General features: G+C 56.0%; 1 protein-coding gene across 2 annotated transcripts; it reads left to right on the top strand.

The window, feature by feature from the left end:
* Positions 1–26,029, top strand: VANGL2 (VANGL planar cell polarity protein 2). Of its 2 annotated transcripts, none has more exons than XM_036922736.2 (8): positions 1–331; positions 13,856–14,116; positions 14,276–14,396; positions 16,827–17,434; positions 18,207–18,343; positions 18,838–18,973; positions 21,406–21,637; positions 22,400–26,029. In XM_036922736.2, exons 2-8 carry the CDS (start codon positions 14,046–14,048, stop codon positions 22,658–22,660), a joined length of 1,566 nt encoding a protein of 521 aa, XP_036778631.1. In that variant the 5' UTR covers positions 1–331; positions 13,856–14,045; the 3' UTR covers positions 22,661–26,029. The 2 variants fall into 2 exon arrangements, with proteins under 2 accessions (XP_036778631.1, XP_057350974.1); XM_057494991.1 differs by lacking the exon at positions 1–331 and adding an exon at positions 4,682–4,820.
* The last annotated feature ends 1,910 nt before the right edge of the window (positions 26,030–27,939 follow it).

Genomic DNA, 27,939 nt, shown 5'->3' with positions numbered 1-27,939 from the left:
TCATCCCCTCCCCCTCGCCCCCTCCCCGCTCTGCTGCCGGCTCCTGATCTGATTCCTGATCCCTGATTCCTTGATCCTTGGTCCCGCCATGGAAGCCTGAGCGATCCCCACTCCCCCCTGGCCCCCTGCCCCCGGGGCCTTGAGGGGGAAGAGGCAGCGGTCTGGGACGGAGAGGGGGTGACCAGGCTCAGCAGCCCCCCTCTACACCCGCCATCGTCCGCGCTGCCCGGCCGGGAGCGCGGAGTTCGGAGCGACCCGGAGCGCTGCGGATACAAAGGCGCCGGGCCGAGCTAGGCGCCCGCCGAGCCCACCCGGCAGTTCTCAGCGGCGGGTGAGTACCGGGCGCGGGGGCGCGGGCAAAGTTTGCACAAAAAAGAAAGAAAAAAAAGAAGCAGAAAAGGAGGAAAATCTTGCAAACGGCCAGGGGGTGCCCGGCCCCCGAGCGAGCGGGATAGCTTATGGGCGAAGGGGGGCTCGGAGCAACCCTTTTACAGTCGGTTCCCCCACTGCACAGCAGAGTGCCCCCCAACTTTGGGGAGAAGGTGCTTTTGGGGAGGGGGCGGAGCCCAGGCCTGGAGAGCCGGGGACTTTCCTGGGCCTGGGGCTCGGGCAGGGCCCTTAATGATACCAGGGGAGCCGGTTGAAGCCGGAGCCTGGGAACGTGTGTTAGAGGTGGGGGGAGAGGCGGTGGAGAGATGGGAATCTGGAGGTCTTGGAAGGTGAGCGTACTTAGGGCGCACACACCCCTCAGGAGTGTGGGGAGGGAGGGGGTAGGTATGCATTCAGGGTCGGGGTCTGGGGAGCCGGCCGCAGAGAGTAGAGGGGGTGTGTGGGCAGCTCAAGATGGGCTGGCGGTAGAAGACCCTCGCAGTGTGTGTTGGGCCCAGGGGACAGGCGCCAGCATCCCCTCTCCCTACTGGTATTTACCCATCTGGGGGGCTGTAGGAGCTGCATTAGTGAGCTTTAGAGGGTTGGTGGGGGATCAGTGTGCTTGATTCTTTGTTTTTGTATATGCGCCTTGATGTGCTGCAGGATCCTGCAGGTGGGCCCCTGGGTTTGAAGGTGTAGGTGTTTTTCTGAGCCCCAGTGTGTGTGCACCCAGGGAGCAGCTGACCAGGTATCTGCTGTGTGTTTGGATATGTATTTGTGTGCATACTCTGGGGAAGGGGTGTGTGTCTGTGTGTGGGAACTGGGGAGGGCCTTATAGGAAAGAGGAAGGTGGGTGTGTAGGAGCAGAATGGGACATACCTGGATAGGTGTGTGTGCACCTGCGTACTGGAAAGGGGTGGGAGGGAATCTGTTCTCCTGCATGTGACCTGTATTGAGGGACAGGGACCAGTGTGCCCCCTGCTTAGGCGGTGTTTGTGTTTCTGATGTGCTGGGGTATAGTACCTCTTGCCTCTGCAGACAGATGTTCCTGGCAGGAAGCCCAAAGCGAGGGCTGTCTGGGGGGTTTTGAGGCTTCTTGGACGGCCCTGCCCTGGGATCGAGGGGAGTGCCTTCAGTGTCTGACACCTATGGGTGGCAGTGAGTAGGCCCTCTGAAGAGGTACCTGTTTGGGGAGGTGGCTTTTCCTAGAGAAGGGTGTGTGTTTTGGGAAGTAGAGAGCAGGGGTCCTGGTTGCAGTCCTGGAGGAATCTGTGGCACTGGAGGAGTCAGGGAGAAGAATAAGAGGGACTTCCTCCCCTCCACAGGGTTTGGGGTGTGTGGAGAGGACACATTCTTGGCTTTCCAGCCCAAGTTCAGCCCCCGCAGGTCACAGTTGTCTTGAAAGCCGTGGAGTTTGCTGCTTCGGAACCCGCTGACTTGGCCTGTCTCTAGGCTCCGGCCTGCCTGGAGGATCCTGTGGATCTCGCGAAGTCCTGGGATTTGGTACAGGACGTACAGGATGGAGGCAGGAGGAACGAGCATCCTGGGAGGAAAGAGAGCCGGTCCGGAACAACTTAGGTTCCCTGTCCATGGGACTGAGAAGGCGGCACGGGAGCCCCGGGGAGGCCGGTGGGGCTGTTTCCAGAGTTTCTCCAAGTGTGTCTGTGTGGTGTCTCCCGTGCTGGCCTTTTCTCACAGGCGTGATTGGGGTGGAGCTGTGGTCTGGGGCCAGGGCTGAGGCTGAGGGACAGGGACCCAGCTTGCAAGAGGGCACTGTCCTTGTGTTGGGGAAGGGGCGGGCACCCATCGCAGACCATATCCATCGTCTTGATCGCAGTGGGAAGTGGATCTATCTCTCCCCAGAGAAGCAGCAACTGCCTCCTTTCCCTCTCAGTCTCCTCTCTCTTGTCCTTTCTCTTTTGGGGTGAAGGGAAGGGGCTGTGCACCCATCTCACCCTTTCAGCCATTTCCCTCTTGGTTCCAGAGGTTAGGCTGAGATCCCCAGTTTTAGGAGCTGAGGCTGTGATCGCACATGCCCGTTAGGGTCTCTGAGTAATTGGAATTGGAATGTTTGAGTCTCTAATGGGCAGTGTTCATTGGAATGTTCCCTCCTTAGTCCTCAGGGCTCCCCACCTTCCTAAGGCCCTGGGGATAGTAGTGAGAGTTACAAAATGTTGGGACTAGGGATAAAGGCAGGGTAGGAAAACACTGGATTAAAAAAATAATGCATGGTTCCCCCAAACCTGAGCCCATCTGAAGGTAGGGTCCCTAGGGAGAGGGGGGCACCTGCATGTAGGATGGGGGCTCTGGCCTTCGGGGCACCTTGTTTGCTCTAGTACCCTCTGGGCATGCCAGATGCATCACCCTGGTGGGGGCACTCTTCCGAGGGGGAGGAGCTGTGGTCAGACAGTAGGCAGTGCCGTCTCTCCAAGCACTTCCAGGCTGGAACCAGTGGCCACCCCAGCCCCTTCTCTCCCATTGTCTTGCTCTTGCCTTCTCCCCCCTCTAATTTTTCCTCTCTGGTGTCCCCCGTCTGTTCCTTCTGCTCCTTGAGGTCTGAGGAAGGGCCTCCTTCCCTCGCCCTGGGCTGGGACAGACTTTATCTGCTTGTCTGGTTTCTAAGAGGTTCTCCCAGTTAGCGGGGGCGTGGACTTGGCTAACAGAACCTTTGTGGAGAAGAGGGGCGAGATGGGGGCCTCCCCCGTTCCCTCTGCATTTTAGGGCCTCCAGTCTTCTTAGCTTGTTCCTCTCTCAGCGGTTCCCTGCACTGTGAGGCCAGAGGGAGAGTCTGACAGAGTTGGCTGGAGATAGTGGTGTGACGTTGGGCAAATTCTTAAACGCCATTCCTCAGCCTCTTCCATGTCTTTAGACGCCATCCTTAGTTAGCCCCAGACAGGGCCTTCCTCAAGGAATCCCAGGGTCCCCCAGCAGCCTCCTTCCCTGGGTCTCAGTTTCCTCTTAAATTCTGGTTTTGTGACTTGTTTTGAGACCTCTGACAGAATTGGTAACTTTTGGAAGCCTCACCTGTAAAATGGAGTTAAGAATAGGCCCTCCTGTGTAAGTTCATGAGGATTAAATGAAGTAATAGAGAGCGCATCGCATGGTGCCCGGCACACAGGAAGCCCTCGGTAACGTTTGCTGGAATGGTTGGGGTTCTGACTGCTGACTTTTAAGGGTGAGAGTGCTGGGTGGGGGAGCAGAGCCAGGCTCTGGTTCTGCTCTTCTGGCAGACCCCGATGGGTGCTGCCTGCTCTGTCAGGCACTGTGTGAGGGGGTAGAGGAGCGACTGAGTCAGGCTTTTGTAGGGGAGAAAGGCATGAACATTTCGATTCACTGTAGCCCAGCGAGTGCTCTGTGGAAGTGTGGTCAGGGGGCCACTGGAACATAGAGCAAGAGTGCTGGGCCCTGGGGTGGGCCAGGGAAGGTACCTGGAGATGTGCCCTTCGCTCGCTTTTTTTTTTGATGTGAAATTTACATAACATAAAATTAACCATCTTAAGTGAACACTGAGTGCACTTAGTACATTAGTGTATATAGTGACATTTAGTACATTCTCGGTGTTCTTGCCACCATGGGCTCTATCTAAAAACATCTTCGCCACCTGGAAGGGAGACCTGTACCTATTAAGCAATTGCTCTCCATTCCTGAATCCTTCCATCCCTGCCCTTGGCAACTACCAATCTGTGTGTCTCCATGGATTTAGGCTATTTCATACCCATGGAATTCTGCGTCATGTGACCTTTTTGTCTGGCTTCCTCCACTTAGCATAATCTTTTCAAGGTTCCATGTTGTAGCATATATCAGAACCTCATTCCTTTTCCTGGCCGAATCATATTCCATGTGAGGATGGACCTCAGCTGGATTTGACAGATGAATTAGACAGATGAGGAGGGACTGCAGCTGTTTGCTGCGGGTCGAGGCTGAGCATGAGCTAGAAGGTTCCAGGTGGTGGTGGGGTTGGTGAGCCGAATGCAGTTCGGTGTGATTGGATCTTGAAGTATAAAGTGGGGTTTAGCCTCAGTTTCCCTCCCTGTAAAATGAAGCCCTGAGGGGTTGGTAGGGATGGTTAGGGACGGGGAGAGGGTGGGCTATGATTGCCTCTTCTCAGGATCTGGGTGGGAGGTGGCACTTTAAAAATTTTGCTCTTTTCACCTCTTTCCTGGGCAGCTCCCTCCTCTGTGCATCTACGCTCATCACTGTGGGGAACCATCTTCCCATTTTACTGGGCATCAGCTTGCCCACTCTCTGGATTAACCTGAACTTTCTCCTCTTACCCTCTCCAGGTGGGTAACCCTGGTCATGGGGAGGCTTTGGTAGCGGAGGTGATAAAAAGGACCGGGAATAAACATACTCATCCCACAACCCCAGGAGCCTTCTCCATCCTGTCTCCTGGTGATCTGACTTGGGCAGCCCTCTGTCACCTGCTCTCTTGTGGTCTGGAGAGAAATGAGGTGGGTCCAGAAGAATCTTCCCGCCCCTTTCTCCACCTGGAGCAGACTAGAAGCAGAGGCCTTGTGTGGTGGGGCCCTTTGGAAATGCGGTGTTGCTGTGCCTGCCTGATGCCTCTGGTGAGGCTGCTAGTTACAGACATGACAGCTGGGAAGGGGTGTGGGAGAAGCGGGGCTCGGAATCAGCAGAGCTGAGGGTATCCTGGTAATCAGGGTGGGGCAGTGAGAGGGGAGGGGGGAAAGGAGCTGGGGGCTGGCTGGGCCGCAGGCCCCTCCCCCTGCCATTGCACACACAGCCGGGCTTAGTGCCTGCAGGAGAGCGGGAGGTGACTGCTGCCCAGCCCCTGCCTCACTGCACGTGTGGAAGGAGGGAGGAGAGGAGAGAGGCGGGGGGATCCAGGAGCCCCTGAGGAAGAGGCAGAGAGTGGGAAGAGGCACTTCGGCTGTTCTTTCAGGCAGTGCCTAGGTGTGGTCAGAGCTTGAGGGGGAACCAGCACTGCAGCCAGAGGGCTGCCTCTCTGCTGTGCAGCTTGGCACGTGGGGACTCTGAGCGCCATAGCCCATGGGGTCGTGTTTTTGATTAGGAGGTGCCTGGCCCTCATTATCTATAGAGCTTTCCAGCAGCCCCCTAACACCATGCCTTAGACCCCTGGTTTTCCCAGAGAGCTCCCCAGCCCTGGCCCAAAGAGAATGTGTGCTTGTAGGTAAGTCTGCAGATTCCCCCTTATTTGGCTTGGGGTCTCCCAGAGTGAGGCCGTGGGAACCGGAAGTGGAGTGGCTCAGCTGTACATGCTCTAAGGAAAAAGGTGTGGGAACTAACATTTTGTTGAGTATCTATCATGCCTGACTGTGATTCTATATAGGTTATTTCATTGAAAGCTCTTAACCTTCTGAAGTAGGCACTATTATCCCCATTTTACAGGTAGGAAAACAGGTTTAAAGAAGGTGAGAGGCTCATTTAGGATCGCATGGCTTCCGAGAGGCGGTGCTGAGTCTGACTTCATTGCTCTTCTATTTCCCAAAGTGCTCTTCCCACTTGTTCCTACTTTTATTCCAGTTAGTCTGATTTTGTTCTTTATTGCCTTTAATCTTGAACCTGAATAATTTCCTATCTCTTGGAAAGTGGACATGAGTCCACAGGTCATGAGGAGAGAAGGAGGGGGCCCCCTCATTCCCACAAGCGTGGGATGGGGCTGCCTCTCTGCTGGGTGGCTTGGCACGTGGGGACTCTGAGCGCCATAGCCCATGGGGTCATGTTTTTGATTAGGAGGTGCCTGGCACTCATTGTCCATAGAGCTTTCCAGCAACCCCCTAATACCATGCCTTAGACCCCTGGTTTTCCCAGAGAGCTCCCCAGCCCTGGCCCAAAGAGAATGTGTGCTTGTAGGTAAGTCTGTAAAGGGGGGCTCTGGCTTTTAGGGTACATGGGGGTTGGTCAGGACTATGTGCTGAGCTCAAGGTGTGAAGGCAGAGACTAAAAAAACAGCTGAGTGTGAACAGAAAGACTTTTTGTCACGTGTTTTACTCTGGGAGTGGGGTGTCAGGTGGGGGGGGTGGCGGATGTTGAGACCCCTGAGAAAGAGTGCCAGCCTCAGGTGGTGGATTTGTCGAGAGGATGGAGGTAGTTCTTCCTTTGGCTTCTCAGCTGGCCCAGTTTTCCTGTGAGAGGCCGGCTCATTGGCCAGATCCGAGGCCCTAGGCTGAGGCACGAGGAGAAGGTTTCCAGAATGTTCAGAAGCCCAGACCTGGTGCCCCTGCGTCTCGCACCTGTAGGCTTACCCTGCTGCTTTCCCAGGTAAGCCAGCCTTCGCTGGCACTTTCCCCACATCACAGCTCTCTGCATCCATGTGCAAGCCTAGGTTTGCTGACACCCCCTTCCAAGGAGCTGCTCCATCTTCTACTCCCAGCACGGGCTGGATGAGCAGGCCTCGAAGGGCTCCTGGGGTCAGAGACAGTTGGGGCCTACCTAGGATAGCAGACTACGAATGAGAGGGAGGAATTTTGTTTTTTTGGTGGGGGCTGGTGGGTGGTGGGCGTGTGGCACGCACAGGAAGGTGGCCTGTGGGTCAGCACAGCTTGCTCAACCACCATTGTCCACCTTCTGTCCCTGGGGACAACTGGGGGTGCCGGTTCTGGTTGGCTCCTCCAGCCTTCCACCTGGAGGGCAGGTAGGGGCCTGTCCTTTGCCTCAGTGGGGGAGGAGGAAGCCCAGAGCCCGGTGGCAGGGAATCGTGGGGCCTGCCCATTGGTGGAAACTGAACAACATCCAGGCACCTAGAAGCCCTGGTTACCTTCTCACCAGCCAGCATCCTGTCTCCCCTCCGGCCTCCACCTGGGACAGATGCCAGAGGGATTACTCACCCTTTCTACTGCGCGCCCCCCCACCCCCACCCCACCCAGCGTGCCCTTCTAGACTGACTGGGAATGGGTCTGGGGGAGGCTGAGGGCTGAGGTGCTGTGGTGTGTGGGTATGTGTGTGTGTGTGCCCACATGCGTGTCCTTGTGTGTGGTGTGTGGGGGGAAGGTTTTTTCTGAGAGCTGGGCAGGGGTGGGGGTGCCTGAGAGAAGGCAGAGCAGGTCTCTACAGAACCTGCCTGGCCAGGGTGGGTGGAGCTGGGTGGGGCAGGCAGGAGCCATTCCAGGTCTCAGAGGGGGACTATGTGTGTGGGTGGGATGTGTGTGTGTTTAAGTGTGTCTGTGAGTTGGGAGGGTACCCAGCCTCACTGCTACCTTAGAGGGAAATCAAGGAAATAGGTGGAGAGGGGCTCTGGCTGCCCCAGGTTAAAATGGGAGTTCGGTTAGAATGGAAGTTCAGGTGTCCGGGGGGGTCCTTGGGCCCTTCCCTGTGGTGCTCTTGGCGCTGGGGTCCGGGGCAGCCGCTCAGGTAGCAGGGCCACCTGGGGGGCACGGCCCCTCCCCTGCACCTCAGCCCAGTGAGGAGAGGGATCCTGCCCCCTGCCCCAGGGCTCAGGATGGTGAGCTCATGTCTGGGGCCGTCCTGGGAGGGCGGCTGGTGAGCAGGGCGGTGGCGGGGCACCTGTGGCAGCTCCTGGGCTCCCTGTCCGCTCTTCCCTGTCCCTCAGCCTGCTGACACCCAGCTGTTCTCTCCGGCCTCCTGGAAGCACTATCACCTGAGGACACTGGGGCCCTTCTCAGGGTGGAGGAATGAGGGGGAGCAAAATCTCCATCCCATCTTTGGTGTAGGGCCTGGGCCTGTGGCCCTCTGTGCCCTGGTTCTTTTCATGGTAGGCAAACGCCAGCCTGGGCCTCCTGGGATGGGAGGCCTGTGCATGGCCCAAGGCTGGATGAGACGGTCAGGGACCCCCGAGATCCTGGCGGGGGTGGCAGATGGCAGGGCAGAAACCCTCCCTTCGAAGGGCAGGCGCCCTTGGGTCTCGAATGTCAGGGCTTATGCTCCTTGAGTCTCTGTGCCTTTATCACTGGTGAGAAGAGGTAGAGCTGGGGCCAGCACGTTTCCCTCTCCTGCCCCCAGAGCCTCGGCTCTCCCGGACCCCAAAGGAGTCTCCTGGAGGGAGCTGGTGTCACTGTGGGGAGGGCACAGCTCAGAGCCACAGGGCAGTGCTAAGGTCTGTCTAACAAGACGCCAAAATGGGCTGCCTCAGCTGTGTCCGCGGGCGAGCCACCTTCTTCTGGGCCCCACCTTTTTATCTGGGGAACTTGGGGCGGCCCGATGGCCTCTTCCAGCTTAGCGCTGGAACCTGCTGAGCACTGGGCAGGTCATTCACTGTTTCCCCTTGCGGGGAGGGGAATGGTGTGGGCACAGAGGTTCTGGCACCTTCTGTCCTCCATGCGAGCCATGGCTGGTGCCTGCATCTCCCCCAACACCGACACCTCCCGCCCCCACTGGTGTCTGACAGGGTGGCTGAATTGAGCACTTCACTGAATCTGGACCGACATGTAGCTCTTTGGATACTGGGTTGGAAGGTGGGACTCCTGGTGCTCCCAGGAAGGTGGGCTTCCAGCACGTGGGGTGGAACCCACTTTGATATCCTTGGACATTGGGGCTGTGGCAGGTGAAGCTAGGGAGCCACAGGGCTGGGGGGCGCCCACAGGTCCACACCTACTGATGGGTTGCAGTGGAACAGGAGGCAGAGGGCATTTGCAGTAATACCCAGGCTCTTGTGTAGGAATCAGGGACCTTTAATGGGCAAGGGCCCACAGACTCCTCTGCAGGAGGGGTCTGGAGAGGTGGTCATGTCCATTCCCCTGCACCTGGACCATGGAGAGGAAGGCCATCTGTTTAAAAAGTGGCCCTATTGGAAGAGAACGTTTGGCTTCCTGACCTCTCTGATGTCCTCTTTCCCCCTCCAGCTGCAAGTCCAGTCTAAAGTCCAACCCAAGTGCCTTCCGCTGCCCCACGAGTCTGGTACCTCCAGCTCTGCCCTCAGGAGAGATGAGGAGCAATAGGCACGCTTTTTAAGTGCATGTTGTATCCTGTCCCATCCCCACCTTTTCTTCTCTGGCTGAGTGGCCCTGGCTCCCACGGTGCCATCCCCCAGCCCGCCAGCCCGGTCCCCCAGCCCAGTCCCCCAGCCCCAACCTCATCTCTGTCCTGCCTCCACCCAGGGCCCGGAACAGCGGGAGGAGGAGGTGGTGATTACGGCTGCAGCCGGCTGGTCATTGGTCCTTATCAGGTGCCCCACATGGGAGTACCCCGGTCTGCGTCCAAGGTCTTGTCCACTTATGCTGCTCCTCCAAGTGGGGCAATGGGGAAGGGTCCAGCATTGGTCTGCATTTTGGCCAATGCCAACCCCCTACCAGGGCCTTGTTTCTTCTGCCTGTTGCCAGGTTCTGAGTGTATTTTTTCCAGAGGCCTCCAATTGTTTCCTGAAGAAACCTGATCCCAGAGCTCAGACAAAAGCTGGGGCCGCCAGAGGAGAAACCCCATTCTTTCTCCCTGTCCCTCCCCCCGTCCCCCCCAGTAACCTCCCTCGCTTTGGATGCTGGGTATGGGTTCCAGGACCTGGCTGCCATCACCTAGGCAACAGGGGGCTTTGGTTGCCATGGTGATCAATATGGGAGAAGCTGGGCAGCCAGGACTAAAGCCCCCACATTCCCCCCAACCCTCCCCCCAATCCCCTTGGGATGATACTGAGACACATTCCATTAATTTTATTTCTGAAAGGCCTTTGGAGGGGAGAAGGGTCTCTTTTTTGTGATGGGCTCTCTCTTCCCTCCCTCTCTCCTCTCTGGCCTCCTTTTAACCCCAGATACTCCATGGTTGGTTTGAGCACGGGGCTGAGTGAGGGTGCTGGTGTGTCTTGCAGGTGGGGGCAAGGTGAAAGCCATGGGGCACATTCCCTTTTACTGCCTCCCAGCCTCCAAACTGGGCCCTCCCCGCCCTGCACCGTGTCCGGACTTCCCTCCTGGTTCCGTCATGCCTCTGACATTTCCACTTGTTGATCTCATCCACTGATCCCTCCCCCACGTTCTATTCCCTGGGAACGTGGCCCACCCGGGAGACCCTCCAAGTCCCTGATTCTTGAGACTGATTCAGCCAAGGATGCTTCTGCCTTCTCTGTGCTCACCTCCCATCCCTCCCCTCAGCCTCCCCAGTGCTAGGATCAGCAACATGGGGTACTTGAGGGCATAGCAGGCAAACGTCTCAGACGTGGGGTTTGTTTTCCAACCTCCTGTTTTGTAGGGGAGGGAGGAATGTGTTTTGATGTTTTCTGGATCTGCAAGTTGGGTTGGCAGGGGTGGGTGAAGCAGGCTGGCGGTGGGCAGGGTTTATGTTGGGTCTTTAATAAGTAGCTGGGGGGTATGTAGGGGCTCTAGGCTGAACAGCTTGGAACAAAGGGTTGGGAGGGGACTGGCACCTTTGTCTGGTTTGAAATTTATCTGCAGAGGAAACACAATGGCATCAGCTTCCCTCCTGGGTGTGTTTGAAGTGGTGGTTCTGATCAGGGTATGTGTGTGGTTTGTGTGTGTGTGTGAGAGAGACAGAGAGAGAGAGAGAGAGAGAGAGACTTCTTTATTTAGTCATCCAAACAGCAGGATTTATTTATACCACCTCTTTCCCAGGTCTCGGAGGAAAAGTATGAGTGACCTGGAGCCGGTGTGTATTAATTGCTTAACTAATCACTAGCTGAGCAGTTTATTAAAGCACTTTTTTCACCCCCAGGATCCTCACAGCAACCTCAAAAAGTATGTATCATTATTTCCCCTATTTTGCCAATGAGCCCACCAGGCTACAAAGCACAGAGAACTTAAGTAACTTGCCCGTGGTCACACAGCTCGTCAGTGGGCAAGTTAGGTTTTGAATGCAGAGCCTGGGGTGCAAGTCCCATGCCCTTTCTGCCATAGGCTCTGGCAGATGTGTTCAGGGTGAGGCTGAGGAGGTGGGGAGTCTGGTTCTGTGTGTGTCTCTCTCGGCGCCCTTCGGGGGAAGTCCTTTGCTCCTGCACTTCTCCCCTCGGCTTGTTCTGTAACCCACTTGCTCTCTTTGATCCTGCTGATGAAATCTGGTTTCTAGGAGGAGAGCTAGAAAGGACAGGCTGAACCACAGCAGATGAGCAGGCGAGCTGCCTAAATATTGAGGACTAAACCAGAGGAATGGGTTTTCAGTAGACGAGGTAGAGGGGCCCAACATGGGATTTGCAGTTGGTGATGAATAAGGGCCGTGTCTATGGCAAAGGCTTTTAGAAAGGTTTAAGGTTGGGTTATTAAGGTATTAAGTCTGGGGCCCCCAAGTGTGTCATTATCACACACTTGCCGTGATGTGGGGATGTTGACAAACATCCCTGGGCCATGGATTGCCTTCACACAGCTCTGTCAGGGGGATGGATGAATGGACCTAGCGTGGGTTTCATCTCCCTACAGCGGCTGCAGTTTCCCTGAGAGCCAAAGGGGCAGGCTCACTGAAGTGGGGGGTATCCGTTACTTGCCGTGTGCCCACAGGAGGCGGTGGGCACAAATATGTGTCAGTCATGTGTCTTCTTCTCAAGTTGCTGATGAGTCGGTCAGCGTGGTTGCAGGAAAGTTAACAGCTACCCAAAGCGATGCAATTGTAGTTCTTCACATAATTGACTTCTCGGCGTATTTGACCTGGTTGGTTTTATTCCCACCTCAGAACTCTCTTCGGTTCTTGGCTGCCCGGAGAGCCCGGGCTCCTGGTCTTCCGGCTCCTCTGGCCTCACCTTCCCAGCCCCATCGTCTGCTGCTTTTCCTCTGGGCACACTTGCATGCTGGGGGTCTCAGGGCCCTCGCATTTCCTCTTCTCCTGCGGTGACTCGTCTGTTCGCAGGGCCTCACCCGCTGTCAGTACCTCCGGCTCAGGTGCCTCCGAGTCCAGCTCCGTTGACACCAGCTGCCCACCCCACCGCGTCTCCTGGCCTTGAACTGAGCCCCGTGGCCCCTGCCTCTTGGTCTTCCTCTCCGGTCGTCCCCACCTCCTCACTGCACTAGCACTTAGTCCCTTGCTCAGACCAGAGACTCTGGACCTTCTCCCATCAGCCGGCGCTCAGGTCCTACTCATCCTGCCCTGGCCTGCGCCTGGCATGTGACTCGCTCACCTCCGCTGCCGCCCTGCCCCATCCATGCCTGCGCGGCTGCAGTCGCCTCCTCACTCATCTTCCTATGTCTGCTTTCCCCCCTTTCCAGTCCGTGTATACGTGCGTGGCTAAAATCCTTCGCAGGCTTCCCCACTGTTCTTAGTATAAAACCCCAGCTCCTCACCAGGCCCACCGGGTCTTGTGGGGACCTCGCCCTCAGGTCCGTACTCAGCCTCATGTCCTCAGCTCTGGCTCCACTGGCCACTTCTGGTTCTTTAAATGCACTGAGCTCTCTGCTGCCTGTGGCCTTCCCATGTATGGTTCTCTGCTCCTTGTGCTGTCCTGGTGAACTCCTGCTCTTCCTTCAGGCTTGGGTATCATGTTCTCGGAGGATCTTTCTAGAACTCTCCCAGTGTGGAGGATTCCCCACTCCCCGTGTTGTCTCTCGCGCTCCCCTTCCCTCTTCCTCAGTATGAGTCATTCCTACTGTTCACTTGATTAGTGTCCTTCTGCCCCACCAGCCTGTAAACTCAGGGTCTGTTTACCTCTGTACACCCAGGGCCCAGCAGGTACATGGTCCACGGAAGGTGCCTGAGAAAGAGCTGGTGACCCTGAGGGAGGATAGGAAGCAAGTGCTCAGTGCACAGTGATGGTGCTCAGTGGGTGCAGGGTCAGAGGAAAAGATACAACATTGGGTGCTGTGATAGGTGGTGGTGGCGCTGGGCTCAGGAAAGAGCAGGATTTGGGTGAGAGCTGGGCAAGAGGGGAGAATGTGAGGACCTTCTCCTCTGCAGAATCAGAAGGTGCAGAAGATGCTGCCCCTCAGCCCACCAACAGCCAGATAAACTCACGACCTTGCCCCTTTCAGGCCATTAGGCTTTTGGAGAATGGTTTCTCCTTGCCTTCTCCTCCCTCCCCCCATCACATTATCTGTAGTTTCCATCCCATACTCCCCCCCAGTGCATGCACGTGTGTATGACCTGGCCAGTAACTATGGGTATGTTGGACGTAGATGCTGGGGAGATGGTGACGAGAGAAGTCAGAGGTGGCTCCCAGTGGGCACACTGGAAGTTGTGAGGGGCGTGGGGAAGATGAGTGGAGGGGGAAGGAGAGGCCTGGGGTAGCCTCTGCACAGCAGCCGGCTTCTTTCTGCTCTCTGAGGTCCCTGTTGGTGCAGCCTGTTGGCCTGGCCAGAACCTGCCCTCTCTGAGCCTTCGTTTTCCTGGCTGGATTGTCCTGGATCTACCCTCCAGTGGGTCTCGAGTTGGGGCATTCTGGGTGGCCTTTGCGGGCCATCGTCCCTCCACCCCGAGCCCTTGGCCCAGTCTGCGGCTGCTCTTTCTAGGAGGCTGGGCAGGAGAAACTGGGCCCATTGGACAGAGCAGGAACCTGGGTGGGATGTTCTCAGGCGGGAGCTAGGCTCACCTGAGCTTCCTGCAGCTGCCGTGTGGCGATGGTCTTGCTCTCTGCCCTGACCCCACAGGGAGCACCAGCTACCCCTAACCAGCTGCTTCCTGTCCTCAGGAGCGTCGCTTGATTTTCTCTGAGCCAAGCCCACCCGTCCAGCAAAATAGAGTCCCTCAGGGTGACGGTTGATTTCCTGAAGGTGCCCCTTGGCCTGAAGAAGCCGGTGCTGAAGGAGGTGGCTGTGGGGCCCCCCAAAAGGCCCCCACCTGTGGCCCTGGAGCGCTACAAGGCGCGGCGTTCAGACGCCATGGACACCGAGTCCCAGTACTCGGGCTATTCCTACAAGTCGGGCCACTCCCGCAGCTCCCGCAAGCACAGGTGGGCAAGCTTGTGGGTGACACAGGGGGCGGAGGGAGTGTTGGGTTTTGAGGGAGGGGCATTTGAGAGGTGGGTATGTGCATGGCCGGGGGTGGCTCCTGGAAGACCTAGGTCCTCCCCTTGACCTTCTGTGCCTGTTCCCTTGGCCTCCTGCTGCAGGGACCGCCGGGACCGACACCGCTCTAAGAGCCGGGACGGGAGCCGTGGGGACAAGTCAGTGACAATCCAGGCTCCGGGAGAGCCCCTGCTGGACAACGAGTCCACGCGAGGGGATGAGCGGGTGAGTGTCAGGGGGATGAGGTCCAGGCCAGGTGTTGCCAGACTGATCCGTGGAGAAGCTGGGGGTCCATTAGAGAGGGTAATGGCCTGGAAACGTTGTCTCCCAGAACAGGGAGGGCACCTTGTGTCACTCCTCCTTCCGTCTAGGGTCCCGAGGTAGGAGCCTGTTTGAGTAGAATTCAGGCATTTCAGTAGCAATCGCTTTGGGAACAGCAGCCTCTTCCTTCCTTATATCCAGAGAGGTGGGGGCGACCTGTCCTGTGCAATGGGAATTGCCTGGTTCCTCTGGGCCGGTGCCAGTGGGTCAGGTGGCTGGGAATCTGGAGGAGGGCAATGCTGGGTGTGGCCCCGGGGTGTGGGCAGCCCTGACTTTTCCCTGAGCCTTACAGTGTGGGCGCTCCAGCGCTCTCTGGTGTCAGCCTACAGAATAGCACCGCCTAGGTCTCAGGGAAAGGAGGTGTGAGGCTGGGGGGACTGTGGGGACCTGTGACAAGAGTTCTTCGGGACAGGGATAAGTGGGTTGCTCCTGCTCTGACCTTTATGGCCCACTGTGCCCACCTGGTAGGGGTGTCAGCAGGCGAACACAGTGCCAGAATGGGGCAGAGGCCAGGTTGGAGATGACTGTGAGGTTGCCCATGTCTCATTCCTCCTGTTCTTTCTCTTGGGAGCATCTTTGGGGGCTGGAGACTCCTACCTCCTTTCTCCACACCAAAGATCTCTGCAACTGACTTGGGCATTCCTGGGTCTTGGGAGCAGATTGATACCCAAGGAACGTTCTTTCTTCCTCTTTCCCACTTCTGACACCTGACTTCTGAGTTCTTGAAGTGAGCCTTAGACACGATCAGCTCACTTGTTGGGGAGGAGTTACAAGCCCTTCATCCTTGGATGGGGTAGGCAGTATGTCTGGGGGTCAAACTGGCTTGAGGAGTAGATCCAATTCCTTGAGCTGAAAGTGGTCAAAGCATCTACTTTCTATCTTCGAATCAGACCCTTCTCCCGTCCTTGGGAGAGGAGATGTCTCAACCCCTAATCAGTGACCCTACCAGGCGGTCTCCCAAGTCTCAGTCCTGTAGCCTAAATTCCCTGGGTATCAGCCTGTGGCTCCAGATCCCCAAGCTGAAAAGGAATGAAGGGTGTGGGCCCTGATGGCTACTGGTGGTCTTGGGGCTTTTCCGTGGATGATTTCCAGCCTGGGAGACACAGCTTGAGTGGCGCACACTCAGGAGGGCACCCGAGGACCTGGGAGCAGCCTGTCCACACCCTTGCCCCTAGGAACAGGCAGCCCCTGTGCTGTGCATGGCCAGAGAGCCCAGCAGAGCCTGCTGGGCAACCAGAGACCCCGAGCGGCCCAAGGTCTGCACCATGTCCCCTACGCCCTGCACTCATCAGTCCTCCTTGCCCTCCCTTCCCTCTGCTGCCCTCTTCTCTTCACCACACTGTTTTGGTCAGGTCACTCCTTAATTGGAAACCTTGAGTGGCTCTCGAGAAACCTTGGAGTGCCTGGAGGATAGGTGCTTACTGCTTAGTCTGACACTGCAGGGGGTCTGCTCCAGCTCCACCTGGCCCTGTTTGTGGATCCCCTGCTCTCACAATCCTCTGGGTGCCTCAGTCCCTGGGTGCCCCCAGAACCCCCAGCTCCTACTGAAATCATGGAATGCTGTGAAAGCTGGCAGGAATTAAGGGCAGCGCTGAGACAGTTTCAACGTTCGAGTGATTCATGAGGATCTGTTCAAATGCAGATTCTGGTTTAGTAAATGTGAGGTGGGCCTGGAATCCCACATTTCCATAAGCTCCCAGGTGATGTCCACACTACTGGTCCACAGGTCACATTTTGAGTAGCCAGGCCTTAGAGATCATGCAGTTCAATGATTCTCAATTTTGGATGAACCTGAGAATCATCTGAGGAGCTTTTTAAAAAAAAGATTGACACCCTCTTGGAGGGGATCTGGGCATTGGTGTTATTTTCCAAGTTCCCTAGGTGATTCTAATGTGTGCATTTAGGGCTGGGAACCTCTGATTTGGCCCAACTTCATGTCACCTGCCTCCTGCAAGGGTCAGCTCAGAGTTCCCAGGAAACCTGCCCTCACGCGCATCGCTTTGCCTAGCAAAGCAGACCTCAGATTCCAGTCACGGCTGGGCAGCTCCCTCAGCCTCTATCTGTGCCCTCTACCCTGAGGGCCATCTGTGCACATCAGGTGTTTTCCTCCCTCGCCCACTGGCGTGAAGCTCCCTGAGGGCCCAGCACTCAGAGGGCCCATTCCTGCAGAGGCCAGGCTCAGACCCGCGGCGGAGCTCAGTGACCATTTTGATGGTTGCGTATTTGTTGATTACCCTCTCTCTTTCCCGTGCCTTCCTGTCTTCCCTTCCCTTGTCCAGTCTCCCCTCCTCCTTCCCTTCTCCCCACTCATTGCTGTGGCCTCTCTCGCTGTAGGATGACAACTGGGGGGAGACCACAACGGTGGTGACGGGCACCTCGGAGCACAGCATCTCCCACGATGACCTCACGCGCATCGCCAAGGACATGGAGGACAGTGTCCCGCTGGACTGCTCCCGTCACCTGGGTGTGGCGGCAGGGGCCACGCTGGCACTGCTCTCTTTCCTCACGCCGCTGGCTTTCCTGCTGCTGCCCCCGCTGCTGTGGCGGGAGGAGCTGGAGCCGTGTGGGACGGCCTGCGAGGGCCTCTTCATCTCCGTGGCCTTCAAGCTGCTCATCCTGCTGCTGGGCAGCTGGGCCCTGTTCTTCCGCCGGCCCAAGGCCTCACTGCCCCGCGTCTTTGTGCTGCGCGCCCTGCTCATGGTGCTCGTCTTCCTGCTCGTCGTCTCCTACTGGCTCTTCTATGGGGTGCGCATCCTGGACGCCCGCGAGCGCAGCTACCAGGGCGTGGTGCAGTTCGCCGTGTCGCTGGTGGACGCTCTGCTCTTCGTGCACTACCTGGCCGTGGTCCTGCTGGAGCTGCGCCAGCTGCAGCCACAGTTCACACTCAAGGTCGTGCGCTCCACTGACGGGGCCAGCCGCTTCTACAACGTGGGCCATCTCAGGTGAGGGCACCAGGGAGCAGGCGGGAATGGGCGTGCGGGGGAGGCCGAGGGTCCTGTGGGGCGGGAGGTGATGGGCTGGGAGGGCTGCCTGGGAGGGAGTAGACTACTTCATGCTTAGTGGGTTTTCAACAGCATTTGCTGCTTGCTGGGAGGGTCATGTGCAGGGTTCTGGGGCAAGAAGGGGTGGAGTAAAGTTGGGAGCCAACAGGTGAACACTTGAGATCAGGGACCCTAGGGAGGGGGAGACCAAAGAGGAGAAAGGTGTGGCCATGAACAGGGGCTTTTGGGAATCGCTTTTCTAGCTCTTTCTTGGGGGCACATCCTCTCATGAGCCTACTCATGACTGAGTAGTCACTGAGATGAGCTGGCCATGGAGGGCCCCCCAGAGGAAACAATACTGGGGGAGTTCTTCAGCCCCCCTAAACTTTTGGGCAGGTTGCCCCCAGCCATTCAGAGTACCAGTAGCACCCCCTGGTTCCATAGGGAATCTTGGGGAAATCTTGCAGGGGATAAGGTGACCTTTGGCCGCGACCCAGGCCCAATGCCCTTTCTTCCCTGGGCTTCAGCACAGCAGGGAAGGACTAGCAGGCCCATCCCTGGGGAAGGCTTGGGAGCCTGGTAAGTAGGCCTCAGGCCCTGAGCCAGGCTTCTTGGAAGCAGCTTGTCCCTGTCCTGTGTCCTGTCCTGCCCTGCCAGCCTGCCCTGATGTGTCCCTTCCCCTGCGCCCCTTGTCTGCCCCTTCTCCCTACCCCTCCTGCCATCTCCCCCACAGCATTCAGCGCGTGGCCGTGTGGATCCTGGAGAAGTATTACCATGACTTCCCTGTCTACAACCCTGCCCTCCTCAACCTGCCCAAGTCCGTCCTGGCCAAGAAAGTGTCTGGCTTCAAGGTGTATTCCCTCGGAGAGGGTGAGCGGCCCTGCTCCTCCACCCTCCTGGTCTCTTTCCAAGCAGGACTTCCAAGTCCCCTCCTCCCCGTCTCACCCTTCTTCCCTTGCTTTCTCCTCTCCTGGCCCATGTCCCAGCCCCTTCTGTTCTGTCATTTCCCTTGGCTCCAGGTGGCTGGTCTTAGCTGCAGATTCGACTTGCTGCCCCCTTATGCTATGGTGTGTCCCTCACTGGCTCCTCCGCGTCGGCTCATCAGCCCCATTCCTAAGCCCTCAGCTCTCTGAGCCCAAGAACCTCCTGCACCCGAGAAGGGCGTGCGGGACCCGCCCTTCGGCGCCCTCGCGTGCTCTGCTGCCGGCCTCTCCCAGGCGCGGCCTGGAGGGTGGGAACGGGGTCTGGCGGCGGGTGGGCGCAGCCTCCTCGGGACGCGCCCGGTTGCTGGCTCCGGGTTCCCAGAGTGGGAAGCGAGGCCGCGCCCCGAGGTGATCACCAGTCTCCTTTCTGCTCCCGCGCAGAAAACAGCACCAATAACTCCGCGGGCCAGTCCCGGGCGGTGATCGCAGCTGCGGCGCGGCGGCGGGACAACGGGCACAACGAGTACTACTACGAGGAGGCGGAGCACGAGCGGCGGGTGCGCAAGCGGAGGGCCAGGTGGGTCCGGGGGCCGGCGGCGCTGCACGCGCAGGAGGGGGACCGGGGCGGCCAAGGGCGGGTGGCTGCGGGCGGCCTGGACGGCCTCTCCTTCGCCGCACTGACAACCTGCCATCAGCTCGGCGCTGTGAAGCTTTTATCCCACGGCCCCGTGGGTCAGGCGCAGGCCCGCTGGACCCTCTACTTGGGTCTCAGGCTGAAATCAGCGTGACTGTTCCCTGAGCCTGGGTCCTCGTCCAAGCCCACTGGTCGGTGGCGAGCCAGACCCTTGTCGCCTGAACGCATGGGCAGTTCGCTTTCCCTCAAGGCCGGCAGGAATGGGGCTCTGTGACTTCTGCACCTGCCAAGAGAAAACGCTGCTTTTAAAGGCCTCATGTGAGATCAGGCCCACCAGGATCATCTCCTTAAGTTCACCTGGCTTGACATTTTAGTCATAGCTGTGACATGTACTGAGATTATTGAATAGTTATTGAATCCTGGAGGTGGATGTCCCCGCAGCAGATCTTGAGACTTATTCAGCAGATGGCACGTTTTTACATGCAAAAGATGAGGTTTCTAGTTCCCATATCTTGGTAAATTCTTAATTGCTTTCCTCATGCCTCCCTTTCCCCCCTTTTCACGTTATTATGTGGACTTAAGGCTTGCCTGAGGAATCTCTTTTGGTGCTTTCTGCTGCCAGGTCCCAAAATGGGCTGTTCAGATTTCCACAGGGAAGGGGCCTTCACCCCTCCTCCTACTCGATTTCCATGCTTCCAGGAAGGAGGGCAGCCTCTTCCTCTTCTCACAGGAGGCTGCTGTCCCTTGCTGCAGCTCGCAGATCACAAACCCCATTTCTGTGGCATACCAGCGTGTCTCCACTTGTGTCAGAAACGGCCCTCAGGGGAAGGAAACCGGAGCAGTCCCCTGCCCCCTTTACCTCTGCCCAGATTAGGGTCTTTGGATCTCCTGTGCTGCCACCGTCACTCTCGGCCCATCTGGGAACTTTTCCTTCCCCTGTTACAGTGCTGGTAAACAGAAGAAAACCTTTTCCCTTGGTTCACCTGAGACAATAGAATCTTTTCAAAAGGAGCTTCCCAAAGACACTCAGGGGAAGCAAAAGAATAAACAGAGAAACTGCAGATATACACAGATCCACATGCTTCCTTAGCCCAGAATCTAATCTCTTCCTAAGATACTTGAAGTTTCCAGGTTCCTGGGTTTCTAAATAACTGGTGTTGGTTTGCATGTGTTTATGCTTTTAATGCAGATTGACTTCTTTTCTCCTGCTTCCCCTAACGTTATGTTTTTGAAATGCACAGTGTTGTCTATACCTCCACTGTGTTGCATCTTATTGCTGCACAGTGGTTCATAGAGTTCTCCCAACATCCCAGCCAGTACTGGAATTCTGGATAAGTAGTATTTTTTTTTTAATTAATTAATTAATTAATTTAAAAAATTCATTTTATCATTGATCTACAATTACATGAAGAACATTATGGTTACTAGACTCTCCCCTTCACCCAAGTCCCTCCCCACAAACCCCATTACAGTTACTGTCCATCAGCATAGTAAGATGGTGTAGACTGACTACTTGTCTTCTCTGTGTTGCACATCCCTCCCTATGCCCCCCACACATTATACATGCTAATCGTAAGGCCCCCTTTCTTTTTCCCTGCCCTTATCCCTCCCTTCCAACCCCTCCTGTCCAGTCCCTTTCCCTTTGGTCTTTGATCCATTTTGAATTTACTTTTTGTGTATGGGGTTAGACAGTGATCCAGTTTCATTCTCTTACATGTAGCTGTCCAGTTTTGCCAGCACATAAGTAGTATCTTACCAAATGTTAATTCTCTCATTGCTAGCAAGCAACTACTATGTATATTTTGCAGCAGGCTTTCTGGCCTCTTGCAAGTTGTTTGCTCATCTCTTTGCCAGTTTTTCTATACTGTTCTTGCCTTTTTCTTTTTGATTTGCAGCAAATTTTTGCCTGTCCTCCCTTCCCTTGATGTTAATGTTGTCCGTACTGTTGTGGTTGAACAGACATCTGCCCTTTTGATGTAGTTTTATCTATTGATTTTTCACCTGCTGGAGTGTGATTTGGGAGGTCTTACTTAAGGATGCTTTTCCTAGGCTTTGATGCAGTGCTGGTCTTCCCGATAGCACAGATCCGAATTGTCTTTCTGGGTTTGACACTAAATGGTCCTCTTAAGAATCCCTGGACTGGGCTCACCAAGCTCTGTAGCTGTTTCCCCTTCCCCCGTAACTGCATCCATGCACAAGCATGCACACCCTCACACATGCACACATGCAGATACAGCCCCGAAAGCCAGGCCCCAGATGGGTGTGTGGTACTGCAGGGACAGCACAGAGGCCTGGCCTTGCTCAGGCTGCTGGAGAATTGAGCTGAGGGAAAGATGAGACGTGGGCGTCTGGTCCAGACCCCTCCTGTCCCCCAGGCTTGTGGTCGCGGTGGAGGAGGCCTTCACTCACATTAAGCGGCTACAGGAAGAGGAGCAGAAGAATCCCAGGGAGGTGATGGACCCCCGGGAAGCAGCCCAGGCCATTTTCGCGTCCATGGCCCGTGCCATGCAGAAGTACCTTCGGACCACTAAGCAGCAGCCTTACCACACCATGGAGAGCATCCTGCAGCACCTTGAATTCTGCATCACGCACGACATGACACCCAAGGTAGGCCGCCCTGCTCCCAGCACCCTTCCTCTCCCCCTTCCCTTCTCCAGGCCCTGTCACTTCTTTCCACACTCTGTATCCATCCCTGTCTCTCTCATCTCCATCTCCTCCTCTGGTCTCTTCTCTCACCCCCATCCCATCCACCCCATCTCTGCATGCCCATAGGTGGCAAGGAGAAGGGGAGCTGTTTGGGGAATGGCTGAGACCTGGTGGTCATCTCTGGAGGGGCTCTGGAATTTCCAGATTCCAAACCCCACCTTTACCCACTTCCACTCCCCTAGGTATTCTTTGCTCTGTGCTCTTTCAGAGCCATTACCTGCCCCTCAGCTCTGTTGCCAACTTTTTAGAACCGCATCCTCTGAGCCATCCTTTGTGAATGGCCGACACCTCTAGCTTTCTTCTGGCACAGCCCTGCTTGGTGATAACAACATGCTGAATGGAGGGGAAGGGAGAGTGCGGGAGGCACTGCTGGGTCGTAGCTGGTGCAGGGGGAAGAGCAGAGGGTGAGGGCTGAGAAGACCTGAGCCAAATCCCAGTCCTGACCCTGCTGAGCCGCCTCACCTCTGTGTCTCCCATTTCCTTATTTATAAAACAAACGTCTGAAGCAGATTATTTCAGGCCCCTTCCCACTCTAACATTCTAAGATCGTGTGCAGCGAGTGAGCTGGGCATGTCCTGGTCATCTTTGGTAGCTGTGCCCCAGGGGATGAAGGATAGTGGTGGGTGGGGGAGCTTCCCATGCAGCCCCTTCTCCCCTCCGCAGGCCTTCCTGGAGCGGTACCTGGCGGCTGGACCCACTATCCAGTACCACAAGGAGCGCTGGCTGGCCAAGCAGTGGACACTGGTGAGCGAGGAGCCGGTGACCAATGGGCTCAAGGATGGCATCGTTTTCCTCTTAAAACGCCAGGACTTCAGCCTGGTGGTCAGCACCAAGAAGGTCCCATTCTTCAAACTCTCCGAGGAATTTGTGGATCCCAAGTCACACAAGTTTGTCATGAGGCTGCAGTCTGAGACCTCGGTGTGATTGTGTGGCGGCAGGGGAGCAGGACGGCGGGGCCCCTGAGGGCGGAGGGGTGGCCTGGCTCTCAGGCCTGTGCACGGTCCTGCTGCCCTTCCTCCTCTTGCTGTTTATTTTTACTTGAATTAACTCACTCTCCCTTTCCAGTCTCCTCTCCTCTTCCTCACTTACCTGGTGTGAACTCGGAGAGACCGTCCTGCCGTCGCCAGTACCTGGGGAGCCCCCTCCATCCCCCACCCTCCGTTTTGTATCACTCCAGGCGCTGCAGGAATCGGTGCCTCTCCCCCCTCCTTTCCTGGATGACAGTCTCTTCTGAAAGGGCACAGGGCCCTGCTGAGCCCCTCTCTAGAACCCAGGTGCTCAGAGCAGTTCTCTTCAGTGGCTCCCCAAAGGGTGTCTCTGGGGGACACAGACACGACTCCAGAGAGCCACCGTGCCAGAATCCTCCAGGGCAGCAGCTGCCCGCAGCCTGCCGACGGCAGGTTCATCTGCTCAGCCCGCCGCTCACCCTGCCCATCACAGACCCTGCGTTCTCAGGGCGGGGGTCCTCCTGCGCGCTCTCACACAGCCGCACAGTCAGGGCTCTCCCTGCCAGGGTTATTGGCTTCCAGCTGTTAAGAGTCTCCCTCCCTCATCTCCACATACTCTGAGCAAGGGAAGAACCCATCCTTTACCCAGAAGTCACCTGTTTGATGTGTGTGGTCTCAAGCGACCATGTCAAACTGAGGTGGAAACCCTCTGTGACCACTGTTCCTGGGCTTTGGGGCAGCACCTTCTTCCACTGGGTCTTCCCGGGGCATCCACTGAGGAAGGGTGGAGAAACCCAGCAAGCACCACTGACCCCGGCCCCCGGAACCTGCGGCACCTTCATCTCTGCCTTGGCGGGCAGGTTTCCCCCTCCCACTGGAGGATGGCGTGTAGGCTCCTATACAGATGCAGTGGTTTGCAGACCCTGATCCACACCCCGTGATCTTAAGACAAGCACGTTTCTTTCCTTCACCCGCCACCCACACCCAGTCCTGCTGTCTCCTGTTAGCCACAAAAACCTGTTGTCTCATCTCTTTCTGGTGGGGAGCCAGCAGCTCCCCTTCTTCCCCTGCCTTAAGTCCACATCTTTGCCTCAGGGGTCTCTTTTCCTTGGCCGGCCAGGGTCCCCTCCTTTTCTCTCCCTGCCTGGTTCTCTGGGCTCTGGGCTCTCTCTGTGTGGGGGTGGGAGGCCAGGATTGCTGCCTTTTGTGGGTACTTAGCTCTTTACCCCACTGAGCTTTCATTATCTTTACACTCTAATCAGAAATCTCAAGAGTTTAGGTCTCAATTTGAGCAAAATTCACTGGCCCTCTAATACATATTTTCAGTGTAAATCTGACACTTTAAGTCAGACACCTCTATATTATGTAGTTTTAGCCAAGGAGAATAGGACTAGGAAATACGCACATACCTCCAGCCAGGACCCATGTGGAGCAGGTTCCTGTGTCTGGGCTGGAGCCTGCCCCTGGGCCTATCTAAACAGCTTACAGTGAGTGCCCTTTATAGGCCCATCTTTTTCCTGGAAAACTCATTGGTTCTTTCCTTGCGGGATGCCCCCTGGGAAAAGATCCCATTGATCTCTCACCAGAGAGGCTGCCCAGGCATGATGGAGCCTAGTGATTGGGGTTTCTCCTGCTGTCCTTTCTGAAAAAGCACATCTTCCCTGCACCCCACTTACTAGGAGGGGCTCTTCAGCCAATGCCTCCCTTGTCTCCACAGGGTGGGTTGGAGGCTGACTTAGGGCCTGGAGGTCAGCCTTGCACTGGGGCTGTGGGCTTTTGGATAGGCCTGAGTGAAGTACGTCCTCTCCTGGGGGTCCTTTCCTTCTCTTCGAAGACCTTGTTTCAGAGGAGTCGCTTCTGGGTCGCATTGCTAAATACCTCACTATCCTGAAAAACGGGCCTGGATGGTGATTGGCGTCCCTGCCTTCGTGGGCAGGCGTGGGATGTGGTTTGAGGACCCAGGTGGGGCAGGGAGAGGGCAAGTATTTGGGATCTTGGTTGCTGCCCTAGGTTAGGGGCGGGGAAGTGTTTATTTTAAGAACCTGCCATGTTGTTAATCACTGTGATTTTTTCATTCCTTTTTCCTAAAACAATAATTTTTTCCCTCAGCTCTCTAAGCACTAAGGGCTGCAACTGAGAATGGTAGTGTTTTTGGTCCTTTGTGTCAGAACTGTGGTATCTTTGTCTTCTTTGATTATTATTATTATTATTATTATTTTTTTAAGTGTCAGGATGAATCGTCAAATGTGTGGCTGTGTTCGTCTTTTGCTTCTCCTGTATGGGAAGTTGTCTTCGCGCCGTGAACTACTGTGGGGTGTGCAGCTGACTCAGTCCCTCTGAGCGGTGTCCCCCGCTTTGCCTGTCCCATAACACACTGTATTTTCCCACTCTTCCCTTGTGGGGGTGTGCTCACCTGTTCCATCCCCCACACCCCCATGTTACCATGGGGGGATGCTGGTACTGGGTCTCTCCAGTGCTCCATTTTCTGCGACTACATGGCATCCTAGCTCATCCCCACCATCCCTACTCGGCCTTCCTTTTTGTCACCTAGGGATGCCTGTCCTCCTTGCCTCCACACCAGGGTGCTGTGCCTCAGTCTTTCACCTACCTTGCCACTCTGCCGTTGTCCCCATTGATCCCTGGCTCCTCCACTGCTCTTTGTGCTGTTTAGTCTTGTTTATTTCCTTGTAGTCCCTCATTTTTTTTTTCTCCACTCCCTTCCCTTTCAGCCCTTAATTTTTCACTTCCCCATCCCCACCTCAGTACTCCTGTTGCAAACCCTGGTAAAATACCCAGATGAGATAGTGGGATTCCTGGAGCCTTCTTGTCTGAAACGTCCATTTCCCAGAGTTCGTGCATCTCCCTTTCTCTGTTGGGCCCAGGTGAGCTCCCTCGCCCCTCTGTGGTGTCTGTCAGTCTGTCTTCTCTTTCCTCTGCCCTCCCCACGGGGTAGCATCTGCTGATGGATTCAGTCCTGGTGTGTGATTGTTGTGATTTGTTCTGTACGAGAAAGGCAGGCAGGGGGCTTTTTGCGTTCCCTTCCATGTGAGATTGTAAATGTAGAATTTCCAGCTGTTGGATCTAGATTTTTCTTTTCTTTCTTTCCTTTTCTTTTTCTTTTTTTGGGTTACAGAGACCTTGTGCATGCATGTAGAAAATTGTAAAATGTAAATTTTTTTTTAATATATAAAAAGCTTGTTTTTACAGTTTGCAGTGGATCTAAACATTATGGCAACTTTAGGGATTTTTTTTCTTAAACATAGGAACTAAAACTGTACAAAATTTTTTTTATATAAAATAAAGACATTTGACTTTTGTGGGGGCATTCTGTTTTTTTTTTTCCGCAGGAGTGGGAGCAGGGGAAGGAGTGAATATACACTCCTTGATAGAGAGTGAGTGGCCAGTAGGGGACAGTGCGAGCTCATCATTGCTCCGCTGTTCGTCCTGGTGAATGAAACGGGTAATTGCTTATTTTGAACACTGATTCTGAGAGGGAAAAGGAGGAACCTGAGGACTCAGTTTAACCATACCCTGGGTGGGTGTTTGTAAGAATGAGGAGGAAGGAAAGACTACTTTCTGGGTAGATCATGGTTTCAGTCAATAGTGACAGCTCATCCCATTTCCTTAAGAAAAATTCCTGAAGTATAATTTCTTATTTCTAAGTATCTTCTTATTTCTCCCATTATCTAGCTAATCCTTCAAGCACTTCACAAAAGACTATTATAGCAATAGTCATTTAGTTAAAATGAAAATGTTCATTTGGCATTGTGCTTGTAATCGAGCACCAGGATCGTAAGCAGGAGATGGGGCCCTTTTCTTTCAGTTCTAACTGGACCCAAACTTCTCTGGGACTTTGGGCAAAAATGTGTAGCTCATAGACAGCCTTCTCAGGTTAAAAACAAACAGGCAAATGTGAACTTTCCTGTGTGGAAAGTTAACTAGATTTAGCCTTCCTGTCCCCTGCCCCATGCTTTACCAAGCTCTGAGGATGCAAAGACATGAGACACTGTGTCTTGGAGGAATATCCAGTCTACAGGAGGTGTTAGACCAAGGAACCTAATGCAAGGCCGCTGGGTCCACAGGTAGAGCACACAGGAGTCCTGGCTGGATTCCAGGCAGCCCAGGGGAACTTCCCTCAAGACATTTAAGGACTTTAAGAATCAAGAGGGGTAGCAATCGCCTTGAAGGGAGGAGCTTTATCTGTTTTATTCAACTAAGTATTCCTAGCATCTATAGCAGGTCCTCAATTTAAAATATTGAATGGACAATGAATTAAAAAAAAACTAACAATACCATAGTATATAAAAGCGATCATATGTCTGCTTCTCCTTTTAAAATTGCACTCAAGTATTCCCCATGTAAAAAGGCTCCCTTCCCCGTGCGGTGAGCGGCAGGGAAGCTGTCCCTGCCGCTGTCTTCTGCCCTTCCCCACCCAACCAGCGCGCGGGGCTGGCCTGCCGGGCTGCAGGTGGCCAGGGGGGCCCTCCACATGTCCCTCTGCCCACAGAGGGGCCACGAGGGATCAGTGGAGGGGTCAGGAACTGACCAGACCGTGCCCCGCCCCCGGCCCGCCCCCAACCTTTGCGCCCCAGGAGGTCCTTTCCAAACGCTGGTCGCCAACACTGAGAGGCTCCGGAAAAGGAGCCGTGCGGGGGTTGGGCGCAGCAGGACCCATTTGCTCAAGAAGAAGCCCCCCACCCCGAAACCCAGTGTGCGTTCCGAGCGCGCAGTGTGCGTGGCAAACACACCAGGAGACCGTGCTGGCCGGGGTGGTGCCGTTGTGGGGTGCGGGCGGAGCTCCGCTTCTGTCAGGTTTTCTAACCCACGGAAGCTGCTCACAGTTGACAAGCGCCCCTTCGCCGCGACCCGCCGAGCTGCGACGGGAAGTTGACGCGCTCAGGCCAGCGGGCGGTCCCCTGCGGCCGCACACGGAGCCGCCCCCGCCCCGCCCCGCCCCGCGGCCCCACCAGCCGGGCGCGCACCGCCACCCGCTTCCGCCCGGAACCGCCCCCGCGCCCACGGCGCCTGCCCCGCGACGCGCTCCTTGCAGCCCGCGGGCAGCCTCACGCCCAGCCCAGCGCGCAGCCAGGCCCGCCTGCCTGCAGAGCCTGGTCCAGCGCACCCTGCGCCCCGCCGCAGGCCCACCGGCAGCACGCCTGCTGTCCAGGGCCCGGGCTGGGCGCGGACTGACAGCCAGCCCTGCCCCTTATGGCGTTCCCCTGAGGGCCCAGAAGACGCCTCTGGCGCCCTCAAGAC

The sequence above is a fragment of the Manis pentadactyla genome, chromosome 19, assembly GCF_030020395.1.
Source record: "Manis pentadactyla isolate mManPen7 chromosome 19, mManPen7.hap1, whole genome shotgun sequence".
Lineage (NCBI taxonomy): Eukaryota > Metazoa > Chordata > Mammalia > Pholidota > Manidae > Manis > Manis pentadactyla.
This window is presented reverse-complemented; position numbering and strand designations above follow the sequence as displayed.